The following is a 13,584-nucleotide window of genomic DNA, read 5'->3' on the forward strand; positions in this document are numbered from 1 at the left end:
AAAAACAACACAGGTATTGATGAGCAGGTCAGCTGAGCTAACAAACTGGAAATTGATCCCACCAACGTTTTTTTCTTATTTTTTTGTGTGACAATCTCAACAGCAGAACAAGGTACATTTCCATACTCACCGTTCGATAGACATCTTCACTGCTCTCCTCGTACTTCTGCTGAATTCTCTCCTCCAGGAAGTAGATGCGTAGCTTGAGGCTGAAGTTCTCCTTCTTCAGGTCGCTCAGGTGCTGTGACAAAGTGCGGTAGCCGTTAGACATGACCGTCAAAAAGCGCCGACACGGCTTGACATGTCCGTTACAGGTCAAAAATAATTTTAAAAGTCCTTCTCCGTGTCACGGCATGTTCAAAGGACGTGTGCCTCTCTTGCGAGCAGGTCGTCCTGACAAATGCCGCCCCTGTCGGGCCTCTGACACCCCATTGATAAAAATCACACACTTTTAAACGAATAAATAACACACACAGAGACTACGAGAGAGCATCTGTGCGGCCCGAGCGGTCATAGATGCACCCGTGTCAGCTCCATGGTGTGATCTGGGAGCGAGGGGATGGCATTCGGGCTTATTTTACAGGAGCGCACATCCCTGGAATCTCAGACTGCCAAGGGAATTGGGTAGAAGTGGAGGGGAGGGGGAAAGGGGTGAGGAGAGGGGGAGACTCGCTGGGTTTGCAGACACTTGTGATATGATGGGAAGTCTCACCCTCCCGCAAAAACCAGCAGCTGACATTGACACACACGAGAACAAATATCATATTGAAATAAAGGTATAGTGGGGACTGAGCTTCCTCAATCCAAGTCAAGTCAAGTTTATTTATACAGCCCTAAATCACAAACAAGTCTCAAAGGGATTCACATATACAAATAAATGACAATTATTCTCAAACATCCCCTGATCTTAAACTCCCACTCCCTCACTTTCCTTAAAGAAGACACATCAACAATTTTAACAAAATCAATTTTCTACTGAATCTCTAGTCTGATATAAAATAAGATTCAGTTATGACTAATAGTGATCCGGAAAAGGGTTATTTAAACACGCGAGGATACGTCACTACTTCCTGTTTCGGATGTGATCACTGAGCATGTCCATTAAAGTGTCCCATTACAAGCTAATGATCAATAATTCAGAGTAAAATGGGTCAGACAGCAAAGTTAGCGTCTGCACAGATTTCGGATGACATCATGTGGTGGATTAACGAATGAAACGTTCACTTTTGTGTTCACATATCTTTTGTTCAAATGTGAAGTCACAATCGGGAAAAAAAATAAAATTGTGCCAAACAACAACCTTTGATGCACACACCAAAATTATTATGTAAAGCTCTGAGTATAACGCCAGCTGCCAAACACAAGTACACTGTATGAATATGTTATTTTGCTGGCCTTCACAAATATGACAATGAAAACACACAACTCCAATTCAACTTTCCTAAAATAGTAAAATTGTATACTGTATGGCTGGACCTGTAATCACGCATTTGACCACAAGATAGCAACAAAGAGCAAACTTACCCGGATCACAACAAATAACTGCCAACAGGGTTAAGGGACCGGAAAAAAAATGCAATATTTAAGGAATATATCGATATATACCTGTTCAAATTGCTTTACAGTATGAGGCTGAAGAGGAGGAGTGTTGTCTGCGTCGTCTCGACACACATCTACACACAAGTTACAGTTAGGAAAAAAATAAATACGCTTTGCGGTCCATATAAAAATTGCATGTTCGGCCTACCTGTCACGATGCCTGTGACTTTGGATGATGCTTCCTCCTCCACAGCACTGTGCAGAAAAATACATTGTATTGACGAAATCCTGGATTGTAGATTAATACTTAAATCATCGACAATATGAAGAAATATCAATGGCATTATTTAGTAAACAAAAAATCAATACAGACTGTTGTATAATCCTTCAAAAAAAGACACCTTTTGCCCAGATAATAGCACGGCACGTCTGTGTATCTTCTCAATCCGCTTTATGAGGTGGATGATACTTTATGACCTGGAATGACTTTCACTTTAGAGCTGTGTTTTTATCATAAGATCAAATACCTCAAATGTCTTGACCTCTTCATGTGTTTGAAGTGTTCTGTCAGGTACTATATAGAAACACCGAATAATAGTTGTCTTAATTGGTGTATTGTATTTTTCTAAGTCAAGACTTTAAATTTGGGACTCATCAAGTGTGAATCCGTACTACTACCACAAAAAAAAACCAAGAAAAAAAACCTCGAGATCAGTCTTTTCAGGGCATGACCTTTGCACCCCTGAGAAGAAATGGGTTACTGGGCACAGCCATTGATTAGCACATAAAGTACACCCAGCAGGGAACATTTGGAGGGATTGGAGAAGCAATGCAGCCTGCAAATAAATCAATACTGCAACTGTGCTAACTAGCCTGCTAGCATTGTGCTAAAAATAAACCAAAATGAAAGCAGCACGACCCTGGCATACTACCCATCCAGGCAGGCCTAAAGCTCCCAATTGCTCATGCACCCATCCATATATGGCACATTCCTAAAAACAGCTGAAAACGACAAGACAAGTTGCAGCATGCCAGAGCTTAAAGTTGAGCAGACTAATTCACATCCCCACATTGCTGTGCTCAAACCAGACAATCGCAATGAAACACCACTATTGTTTTTTTTTTTAAATGTGCCACACTGCAGTATGTTAAGAATTTACATGCTCAGCATCGTGGATCCTTTCCTATATCTTATATGACATTTATAACGTTGTGTTTTCCCACCATCACTTTTTTCCTAATCAAAACGGGTCACCAATAACACTTCTATTTTCAATATTGACCTGACAGAAGAAAAAAAAATGACGAATATGCAAATGGTTGCCGCTGGGCCTGCGCTTTTAAGGACAATTAGCTTTAACCATACATGTCGCATGCTTATGTGATAAATCTTGGCTAATTGTCATGCTGCGTTCACGCACTGCCTTTCCCCCCCCATTTGCGCAGCATTATCTTGAAAACAAATAAAATAATAATAGTATAAATACAAGCACCTCACCTCTTACACTCGCCCCACATCAGCGATGGACTCCGATCCATACAAATACAGAAATTCCTTCGCAATCAATGTGGATCCATGTCTCCTTTAAAGCACAGCGTCTTCTTCAGCCACGGTTATCTTTTCATAGCTGTGAGGGAGCAGTGTGGCGTGTGTCTGCAAGAGGAGGAGGGGAAGGAGGGGGCGTGTGCGTGCGTGCGTGCGTGCGTGCGTGTGCGTGCGCCCTCCGTGGAGCAGAAAACGTGACACAAAAGAGAGAGCACTCTGCAGAAGAGCTTGTCTATTGCAGCAGAATGAGCATGAGATGGACATTTGGGTTCCTACTTGCAACAATATAGAAAAAACATTTATTGCATATTCATGATGTTGCCAATAACGGTACTAATGCTGCTGGCACCATAGCAAGGATAATGAATAAATGGCAGCCACAGTTTTTCAAAGTAAGCCATAAAATGTAGCCTGACTGAGGCACAGAACAGCTTAAGCTAGGGATAAAATGAGTAACTTGTGCTCCAGCCGCATGCCTGCTCCTTAAATAAACAATCCAGCTCAGATTCTGGCAAGCAGAAGTCATGGCAAGCTACAGTATGTTTTTTTTTTTTTTTAACTGCGCTTTACAAGCGCAGCTTTCAGCAGAGTTCAGACTTTTTGGTGGGAGCAACAGTTAATAAGATTAGAGCACAGTTTGAAGTTCGTTAAAGAAATGGGATTAAGATGATACTTTTAACAAGGACAAAGTAATCTAATCTATTACCACAATCTCGCCTATAGGGACATTGTTTAAAATGATGAATGGACTCAAAGAACATTCAGGAGAGTGAAAGAAGTGGAACAAAAGTCATTCGCCATCACAGAAGATTTTGTTGGCTTCTTCTAATTGTACTCCTGCACAAATAAATGAGATTTAATGCAAGAATTGTATCAAACAAAGAAGCACATTATTTTACTGACATGTATTTAATTAATTTAGTATTGTTGTTTGCAGTTGTGTACAAAATTGTGTCTCAGAATTATACATTTGGTTCTACTGTAAAAAGAAACCGCTGTACGATCAAATAAATGATATATAAATATTGCTTCATATATAGATTCTCCCAATGCAAATGCATTGCACTTCCTATAATAAACACTAGATGTCCTCCTATCATCAGGAACATCTACTACTGGGTCATGTTATTATAAAGCTAGTCTCTGAGTCCACATTTTTTCAACTCCTCTTCCCAAAGACCACTCGGGGTCCTGTCCTGGTCCCTCGAGGCTCCTTGGAGATGATCCAGATAGGCGGCGACTTCATGAAGTCCTTTTCGGCCATCCTGTTCTCCTCAGCTCGGGCCATCTCCTGCAGCTCTGGCGTGGTCTCTGGACACCAGTCGGCCACAAATTTGTCTTTGGCTTCACAATAGTTGACCACTACTTGTTCAGGCTGCTCCCCCAAGAGCCAGTCTGGAAAACATGTAGAGAATTCAGTTCTTCTAAAAAAATTAACATGACTGGCTCACTAAAGGTTGTGAATAATCCATAGCCACACACCTGCAAAGTCATGTATGAGATCCTTGATGAGGTGGCCGATGATAGCGTAGAGAACCCCCAGCACGATGAATATGGCTATGAGGAGATAGACCACATAGGTCGGCAGGTGGATAGCATCCCTGGAAGGAGGTATGTAGCTCTCAAACAACACCGTCCCGTCGTCCTCTTTATAACGGATCTTTAAGTTGTCCACCGGCACTTCCATGGATCTTGAGAACTTCACGAGGCGGCTTCAGTGAGGACCTAGATTGCGGTGCTGAGTTTGGAAAGAAAACTCAGCACTGTCAGTGTGAGCATGTTGAGCCGAGCTCATGGGAAAGAGATTAGAGCAGCTTGAGGTGCTCAAGGTTAGATGGTCATTTTTTATTATGACACGGTTGCAGTGCATATATGTGTGTTACTTGTGTCGCACTTTTTTTCTACAATAATAACACAGCCACCCAAACACAACAATTAAGATTAAATTTATTAGATAACGCAACTATACTTTCTTAGATTTTTCAGTAGTGAAAATATCTTCATCCATTCAATGTTTAATAATCCTGATGTTGAGTAATCCTTAGGCTCACAATAGCTGAGCAGTGCAGGTATTACATGTGCGTAGGAAGGTAAGATGGATTAATGAGAGAAGACGAGACAACTTGTATTGTTAAATTGTTTACTGGAAGGAAAAAAAAAAGCTTCGTTTGACAGGACCATGGAAATTGTATTCAATACAATGTAAATATATTTATCTTTCTACATCCAACATTAATTTCAGTTGAATTAATTTGTTCTTGTGATTAAGGTGCAAAATAAAACGATTAACCATAAACTCCAGATTCCATTATTAAGGTGTCATCACAAGAGCTTTGTCGTCAATATGTGTCAATGAAAGAAGACAACAAAAGCATTTACCTAAGCGTCACTACAGAGACTGCGGTCGATTGACAAACAGATGAGATGACATCGTCAAAGGACCTAAAGGGATTTGACGTAAGGGCTCAAGGGGCATTTGATCGTCAATCCATTTGAGGTTCTTTTTTTTCTCTCAATGAAGGGAGGTTGCTTCTTCTCGGAGAAGAAGGATCGGATGGAACTTTGGATCCTGGCAATGTCCCTTCTTTCTCTCTCTCCATTTTCACGTCATCTCTCTCCATCTGGTGACCACTCAGTCGAACTTTTTCTTCTATTGTTGTTCTGTCTAGCTCATAATGATCCTCCACTGGTTTGGGGCCAAGAATCCAGTCTGAGAGGAAGAACAGTGTGATAAATTGGTTAATCGTTACTTGGACACTAATTGAGATGGATAGAGCATCCATCCGTCGACCACTCAGTAGAGGCTCCTGATGTCATCACTGATGCAAAGCTCGCTTATTTTGGTTCACTTCCATGACGAGGGGAAGATTGTTTTAGGGTAGATTGATATCTGTAAACCATCACGGGAGGATAAAACTGGGTCAAAACATCAATCCAGCCTCAGGGAAGTTCTGGGTCCAAACACTGGTTCTGAGACAAAGCACCAGGAAGTGATGAATGGGTTCTTTCTGCCTCAGGTTACCTGCAAGATCGTGCATGAGATCTTTTATCAGGTGTCCCACTATGGCATAGGTAGCCACGAGAACCAAGACCACCCCGATGAGGACGAAGACTACATTGCGTGGCAGAGTTATGGCATCTCTTGCTGGGGGGTTATAGTCCAAGTCATTCTTTGCTGGAGACATCTGAAGAAGCCGCCGGTGTTCAGACACCACTTGTGGTAAATTCCACAGCAAAGCTCCCTGTGAGGCGTTCAGGGACAGCGTTCAGCTGTTTTGAACAAATGGATGATCTCTTTAAAGCAAAAGTCCAAGTCAGACTTTGTGAGTGATGATTTCTTAGGAGCGATAGATAGGATGGACAGATGGGAACGTGAAGGAACGATAATCTCAAAATGTAAAGAGATGTAAATATCTTTCATTTTAATCGTAGTCTAGACTCAAATCCCTACTTTGATTTCCTTTCCTAAGACTTTCACTGAATATGGTAGAGCGTAAGGAACGTGAGTCAGGACAGAGGTAAATATAGGGTGGAGTTAATAGGATTGGCAATATCAGCATTCCATCTGCAGAGGGATTACAGATATGAGGTGGATGGTAATACTTAGGACCACTCTGCATATGTACGTCAATGTGATACAGAACATATATTAAAAGGATCCCCCCCAGAGCCCCCCCTTAGCTCCGGCAGTGGTTGCGACCCTAATGAGTATAAGCGATACACAAAATGCATTAAGTGAATGAGTCAAAAGCCTTTTGTGGAATTTAAACCACAATACATCAATTTCTGTAATCTGCTCCAAATGTTTCTGATATTTAATCAATTGTTTTCTTCCATCTTCTCTTAAAGCAGCTAGCCAATGTAAATAATGAGAATGTAAATGTCAATTTTTTTCTACTCTACTTAAAATTAAGTTTACCCACCTGGAAATGAAGATTTGTTGCCTTCTCAGATCTTTTCCTTCAACAAAGGATCTTCTAAAGTAGTGGGTGGCAAGTGCATCTGAAAAGGAACCACAAAAAAGTTCAAATGAACCCTCCATCAAGTGATACCCTTGCCCCATTTAGCACAAACGAACCATCAATGTAAACAAAAAGTCTGACGGGGTAATCCAGAAGTCCTTCATATTCCTCCTCTAAGGCTTTGTTTTATTTTCTTCCCGCGGTAAGTTAAGTTGGACAAAGCGAGTGATGATAAAGTGCCATTCCAGGATGATGACGGCGACGTTTGCAAAGAGAATGAACAAGGCGAACGGGTGCAGACCGCAGAAGAAGTCGCTCATGTTGAGTGAGATGTCAAAGCGTTGCTGTCTTAAAATTTCTGTTCGGAAGGTTGGGCGGAACGGTCAAGGTGCTCCCTTTTGTAATCCTTGATTAGGATTTTCTTTGCATGTCAGCGCCTTTTACCTGAGTCAGCAGATTGGAAGCTTGGTTATGTTCAGTATATTAGACATGGACTAAATACACTCAATTAAATACTTTATTCATAAATCAATACGATTGATCCGTCCCCAAATCACTTGTTGACTTTTAACATATATATACATTTTTTTACTTCCTAAAAAGTATTCATCTTGAATATTCAAATGTTCCCTTCAACAGCAATGATACATACCTTTTTTCATTGACTCCTTCCTTGCTCCCTGTTGCTTACAATGAACCTGGAACATTCTCTAGAAAATAAAAATCTAAAAGAAGACTCCAAAAAAAAAAAAAAAACTCTAAAAGTTGACTATAGTCCTAGACAACACTTGTGTCAGTTGGACTCATGTTGGCGCCTCAGGCAGGGGTGACGATCTTCTTGGGCTTGTCCTCCGGCTCTGTCATCCACTTGAAGTAGACATCACCCAGGAGGAAGGCCCAGTAGATGACAGTGAGAGAGGTGTTGACGGTCATAATGCCGATGACTAGAGGATGCAGCATGATGGAAGAAACGTGAAAAATGAGCGCACTTCAGAAACGTGTCTGTGTGTGTTGTGAGGGGCCAATGCTTGACTGTCTTGTTTTTCTACTCTGCCACTCCACCCCTCTCCACTCCCACTGGCCATTAAGTTCCTTGTGGCAATATGAGATTAATCCTCTTCAGCCGCTTTGTTGCAGAAGATAAGTTGCATTAGATGACGGCCTGCTTTGGAAATGTTTAACAAGAAGATGTTGCATAATGCATTGCATCATTGAAAAAAATGTGGGGGACTGAGCAAAGATTTCTTGAGATCTTGCTTATCCATATCTGTAATCCAGAATCTAATCAAGAATGGAAATAGCCTACAGGGAAATTGTTGATTTTATAGAAAACACAACAGATGGCTTGTGTCAAGGTTAAGAAAAATGATTGGATTCTATTCGATTGTCATCACTGTATGTTTTTATAGAACATAAAATTATAACTTATCCGTAAATAGCACTAATACACAGTTTTGAGAACCACTAAATGATTAGTTGACATGAGCACCCGTGTCCGCTAGACGGCAGTGTTGTCTAAATTATCCAATTGGAACTGTTTGACGAAATAACTGCAAGTTACTTGAAGTGAAAGATAAAATCCACGCAAAAAAAAAAAAAAACACTTTGAAGTGAAAATGGGATTATTTTGGTATCAACATGTGCCATCCAACGTTCTTAAAAAAACACACAATTAAATTTGAGCCTCAATCACTGCCTAAACTGGACTTTGAGACCTGCAGGGAAGGTGGAGACCTGCTGATGTTGATTTATCACTGATCAAAAACAGACCACACCGGGCAGAAGCATGGCTCCACTCGTGCGACATTAGGTTAGCAACTGGAGGATATTTTTTGTCTGGACTCTCTCCTGTCTCCAAAGAGCTGAACGTTGGACCATGAGGCTTCCCGAAGAAGTGTGCGTATTGGGCCTCTCCCTGCTGGCTCCTGCAGTTTTGTACACAATGAACAATGTCCCTGCACTCCACGAGTAAGTGTGTTCACACTGAAATGGTTTCACTCTACATTTGGCTTGCAATTTTCTTGATGAGCTTTCACAGTGATTTAATATCACCTCCTTTCGGAAGCACTGAGATGTATTTATAACCTAAATTCCATTATTTGACCCATGAAATTGCATTTATTTAATCCCAGTATCCTATTCTCTTCATTTTATAGTGTTTCTCTTGACTGGGTTGTTTTCAGTACGCGTATGTGAATGTTCAATCTTTTTGTCCAATCAGAATTTAGCCTCCATGTGTTGCCATGCTAAATTAATCTGCCCCGGAGCCTTTAGATTACAGGGTTGTCAAAGAAATTTTTGTCGCAGGCCCCATCGTAGTCATAGTTTCCCTCGGAGGGCCGTTATGACTGTCAACCCAAATAAATTTATGAATGTCTCGTATTATATACATTATAGGCTACACAACAAACTGATGAATGACTTTGAAATCAGAGACTAGTAAAAAAAAAATCCAAGGATTTTTTCTATTTTTTTTTTTTTTTACAAGTGAAGACAATTTGTAATGTTAGGAAAGTCAATGCACAATTTGTCTTCGCGGGCCACAGAAAATGATTTCATGGGCCGTATTTGGCCCCTGGGCCTTGAGTTTGACACCTATGCTTTAGAATCAGTAGTGCTGACCAACGTGACTAAAGATTTAATTTAATGTCGCAATGGGACTTCTTTAACCAAGAATATTTCAAACTCATCCTCACAAGCCCAACAATGATATCAGTAATTTTCCTTATTTCCATTTGGTGGTCAGAACAAAACTTATTAGGGTTTAACTAACAAAACACATTTGGAGCAATCCACACACATTTAAAAATAATGACGGCGAAAGTATGGAATTGCTGCAATGACTGACAGCCTGGAGGAAAAAATAAATTGTCGACTACTCTGCTAGTCTTTTTGCTCTGCATGGGAGGGAACAGTGAATGTTCAAGGTGTACGGGGATCAGAGCGGGATGTTTCTAGCCTTTCTTTATATTCTGCAAATGTAGCCCCAAGGTTCTCTCTGCAGGCCAGCCCTGCCCTCATCACTGTAACTGGCGAACCACACTGTGCACAGCTTAAGTTGTCTTCCTGTAAAAGTTAACCAGCAGGTGATGAGGGAGTTGAGCCTGATTTTACTTTGTGAGGATATAAAGTCAGCAACTTCTTCACCTGAGATGACTGAGATGTGCTAAAACAACTTTTTCATCTTTCTGTTTGTTTAAAGGTGGATTTTGTGATTATGTATTAAAAAAAAAAAAAAAATCAAAGATAACACCTTGAGGGCAGGTTTCCATCATCTTCTGGAATGAAGTTGAATAATAATGCGTTAAGTCTCCTTTCATGTAGTTTTAAGACTCAAAACAAAGGCATTCATCATTTCTTCCTGCAGGCCTCTGCTCATCCTGGGAATTGGAATGGCCGTTCTGGGAGGTGTTCTTCTCCTCCTCTCCCTCTTAACTGTACAACGCAAAACGACGGTGGATCCTTTATTTTATGGTAGCGAGCAGCCGTGACATTATAATAAATGAAATCTGTTTTTACAGACGTGTGCCTTTTTTGTGTGTCCAGTGTTTGCAGAGTTTTCCTTTACTTCCCTGGTGGGGCTGACTCATGCACTGGAGCAAGACGGCTTCATATCGGGCTTCATGGGCTTCTACCTCAAGATGGTAACATTTGATAGACTGCCCTCAAAGATTTATATTCCATCTAAAAATTTGTTGCGGTTTGTCCAGGGTGAACCTCACTTGAGTACTGCCTATGCTGTGATGATGTCATACTGGGAAGGGGTCGTTCATTTTAGTCTCTTCCTAATCATCATCCACCGCATGTTTAGAGGGTAAACTGAGGCTTAATGTGATTTTTTTTTTTTTTTGGTCTGTATTTATGTTGTTTTGGTTCCTGCAGAAAATCTTACCGCAGTCTGGCACTGCTTTGGGTCGGTTCCTCCATCATGCATCAACTTGTTCACATTCCAGGAGTGGTTGTCGGTGAGTTTATATATAATTGGAAACGTAAATGATATGAACTAAACTTTTGGGATCAAAAAAAGATTAGCATTGCTAGCATCAGCTATTCTGGTCAGTGGTGGACTAGTGTTGAGGAAAAATAAAACTCCATCTTGTATTTTTAATCGTATTGTAAATTATATTTAATTCTATTATTTGTGCTTAATTAGGTTCTTTTCATCATGTATTTTTTTTTTTTTTTTTTTAGGTAAATACGGATCTAACATCCATCCAGCTTTTTGGCGCAATGTTCCCTTCTTTTTAGCACCTTTCTGGGCAGCTTTCGTCCTTTTTCGCAGGCCCAGAGTGATGCCTATCGTCACGGCAGACAAGGTAAATTAAAATAAAAGAGGGGAAGGGGCTGAACTGTCATAATTGATGACACCTCTGAAAGTATTTGTGTTGACCAGATCATGGCCGAGCAAAAGAAAGGTCTGTTATCTCGTCCTCTTGACCTGCTGCTTGTAGCGTTGCTACTTGGAGGTGTGGCCGTCTCTGTTTTTAGAGGCTTTGTGAGTACAGCGGAAAAAAAAACCAATATCTGAAAAATTAAAATAACTAAAGCTGTCCTCTTTCTTTTTTTCAGGTGGTTCTGGATTGTCCTCTAAATTTCTGCTTCAAATACATTTATCAGTTTGAGCCATACCTTAAGGATCCTGTGGGTTTCCCTAGAGTCATGGTGAGTCAAAAGGAGCATCCTGTTAGCTAGCGCCTCTCATCTATTTTTCCTGTAGATGCTGGTCTATTTATTCTATGCTGTGCCCCTGATAACAATCCTCATCTATGGTCTGATAAGACCAGGCTGCGGCTGGATGCTGGACTGGACTCTCTTTTTTGCTGGTGCCACCGCCCAGGTAAAATTTTTAAATCGCCCTGTTTTATTTTTAAAGGTAAACCCTACACTCTATCTGCCTCTCCTTTCCAGGCCCAGTGGTGCCACATTGGAGCATCTATACACTCCCGCACCCCCTTCACATACCGAGTCCCAGCAGACAAATTATGGACCGTTATCACCTTCAATGTAGTGCTCGCTGTTGTGCCCGCTCTGCTGGCTCTGCGCTGCCACAAAAGTCCTGCTTATTTCATGAAACCAGTTCCCAAAGGACAAAGCAATAGCAACAAGAAGAAAAAGTAGAGAGCCCAGGATTCAAGGGTGCTTCACATTTTGCCTCATGGAAAACCTTCTCGCAACACTACAAGAATTCAAAGGCCAAACCTGGAGGAAAGCGGCAATCATGCTGCAGTGAGTGGCCCCGTGCAGCACTCCCCATATGGACTGTTGGACTCTGATAAGAAGGTCCTTAATGGGAATGAGGACTGTGACCAGCTAACACAGCTTTCAGGTGACTCATGCGTAACATCCACTTCCTGTCTATCTAAATCTCCACCAGCATTTGACTGAATTAAACAACTGCTTTTTATTCAGTAATCTCAGGTACCTTAAAAAAAATATCACAACACAGACCAGAAGATAAATGTTAAAAACAAGACCATGCCACAAATCCAAAGAAGTAACTTACAATTGCAAATATTGAACAATAAAGTTGACTATCATTTTAAAGTATGCTCACTATGTTTTTGGGAATATTTAGTAGTCCAATAGTGACACACTGACACTGGCTTTGAGTTGATCTTTCACCCAATGATGATGTCACAGTGCTCCATGCTACTGGCCTTTATAACTGATAAGATGTGAACCCTGTATGGAAGTGCACTGTCACACTATCACGTGCAGTGTTGGCCCAATTACTTATAATTAGTTACAGTTACTCTACCAAAAAGTAATTGGATTAGTAAAGGAATTACGAGGGAAAGTAATATTTGCATTACTTATAAACGTTCAAAGAATTCAGGTTTTTGAGCAGTTGCACAGTGGAAACGCATAGACCAGTACTTCATTTAACTTGTTTTTTTTTCAACAATGTAAAATAAGCATAAAATAAATCGTCACACAACTTGAAGACAATTGTTCAAATCAGCCGGACACTGCACACTTTTCCATTATTTTTTTTAACGGCAAAACTCCTCTAACAAGAGAATAAAAAAAATAATAATTAAATGCAGAGTGGCCGACAATCCGCAATATGGTAATGTAAACAATGTTGCGTCTTCGTAAAGTGAAAAACGAACGAAGAAAAAAGTATAAACATACCAGGTATGCCAATTCCTCAGTTAAAATCCTCCAAGCCTGCTCCTGTTTAGTTTTGCCCCGGTATAGGTACAAAGAAATATTGTACGATGATGATCATTTCCTTCATTTTGGTCTCTTTCCCCCAAACAAACGCCCCGCCATTGCATTGCGCCGTAAATCTCAACACTGATCACGTGACATTATTGCCATTTTAAATTAGTACAGTGATCCCTCGCTACTTCGCGTTTCGTTTATCGCGGCTTCACTCCATCGCGGATTTTTTTTCCAAATTAAAAAACAATTTAAAAGTCAAAATAAAACTTCTAGATTGAGGAAACATGTGTCTAACCTTTAGGACAATGTAGTATTGCTCCAAATGTTCATTTACATTCCTTTAGAAGTCCGTTTTCGCGCGTTAGCACA

The 13,584-nt window shown here is 40.7% G+C and overlaps 2 protein-coding genes across 4 annotated transcripts; one reads left to right on the forward strand and one right to left on the reverse strand.

Annotated features, from left to right (window-relative positions):
• Nucleotides 1-3,479: 3,479 nt before the first annotated feature.
• Nucleotides 3,480-13,342, reverse strand: LOC125984971 (uncharacterized). 3 transcript variants are annotated; one of them, XM_049747344.2, is made up of 4 exons: nt 13,183-13,342; nt 7,009-7,087; nt 4,568-5,795; nt 3,480-4,480 (listed from the first exon to the last, which is right to left on the reverse strand). In XM_049747344.2, the coding sequence occupies exons 3-4, from the start codon at nt 4,770-4,772 to the stop codon at nt 4,245-4,247; spliced, it is 441 nt and encodes a 146-aa protein (XP_049603301.1). In that variant the 5' UTR covers nt 4,773-5,795; nt 7,009-7,087; nt 13,183-13,342; the 3' UTR covers nt 3,480-4,244. The 3 variants fall into 3 exon arrangements, with proteins under 3 accessions (XP_049603301.1, XP_049603300.1, XP_049603299.1); XM_049747343.2 differs by lacking the exon at nt 13,183-13,342 and adding an exon at nt 7,700-8,128; XM_049747342.2 differs by lacking the exon at nt 13,183-13,342 and adding an exon at nt 7,164-7,585.
• tm6sf2a (transmembrane 6 superfamily member 2a) lies at nt 8,740-12,591 on the forward strand. Its single transcript, XM_049747312.2, has 10 exons — nt 8,740-9,015; nt 10,415-10,521; nt 10,594-10,691; nt 10,758-10,861; nt 10,930-11,012; nt 11,239-11,363; nt 11,441-11,542; nt 11,617-11,709; nt 11,765-11,884; nt 11,956-12,591. Exons 1-10 carry the CDS (start codon nt 8,924-8,926, stop codon nt 12,163-12,165), a joined length of 1,134 nt encoding a protein of 377 aa, XP_049603269.1. The 5' UTR covers nt 8,740-8,923; the 3' UTR covers nt 12,166-12,591.
• Nucleotides 13,343-13,584: the final 242 nt, after the last annotated feature.

Source organism: Syngnathus scovelli, chromosome 17, assembly GCF_024217435.2.
Source record: "Syngnathus scovelli strain Florida chromosome 17, RoL_Ssco_1.2, whole genome shotgun sequence".
Classification (NCBI taxonomy): Eukaryota; Metazoa; Chordata; class Actinopteri; order Syngnathiformes; family Syngnathidae; genus Syngnathus; species Syngnathus scovelli.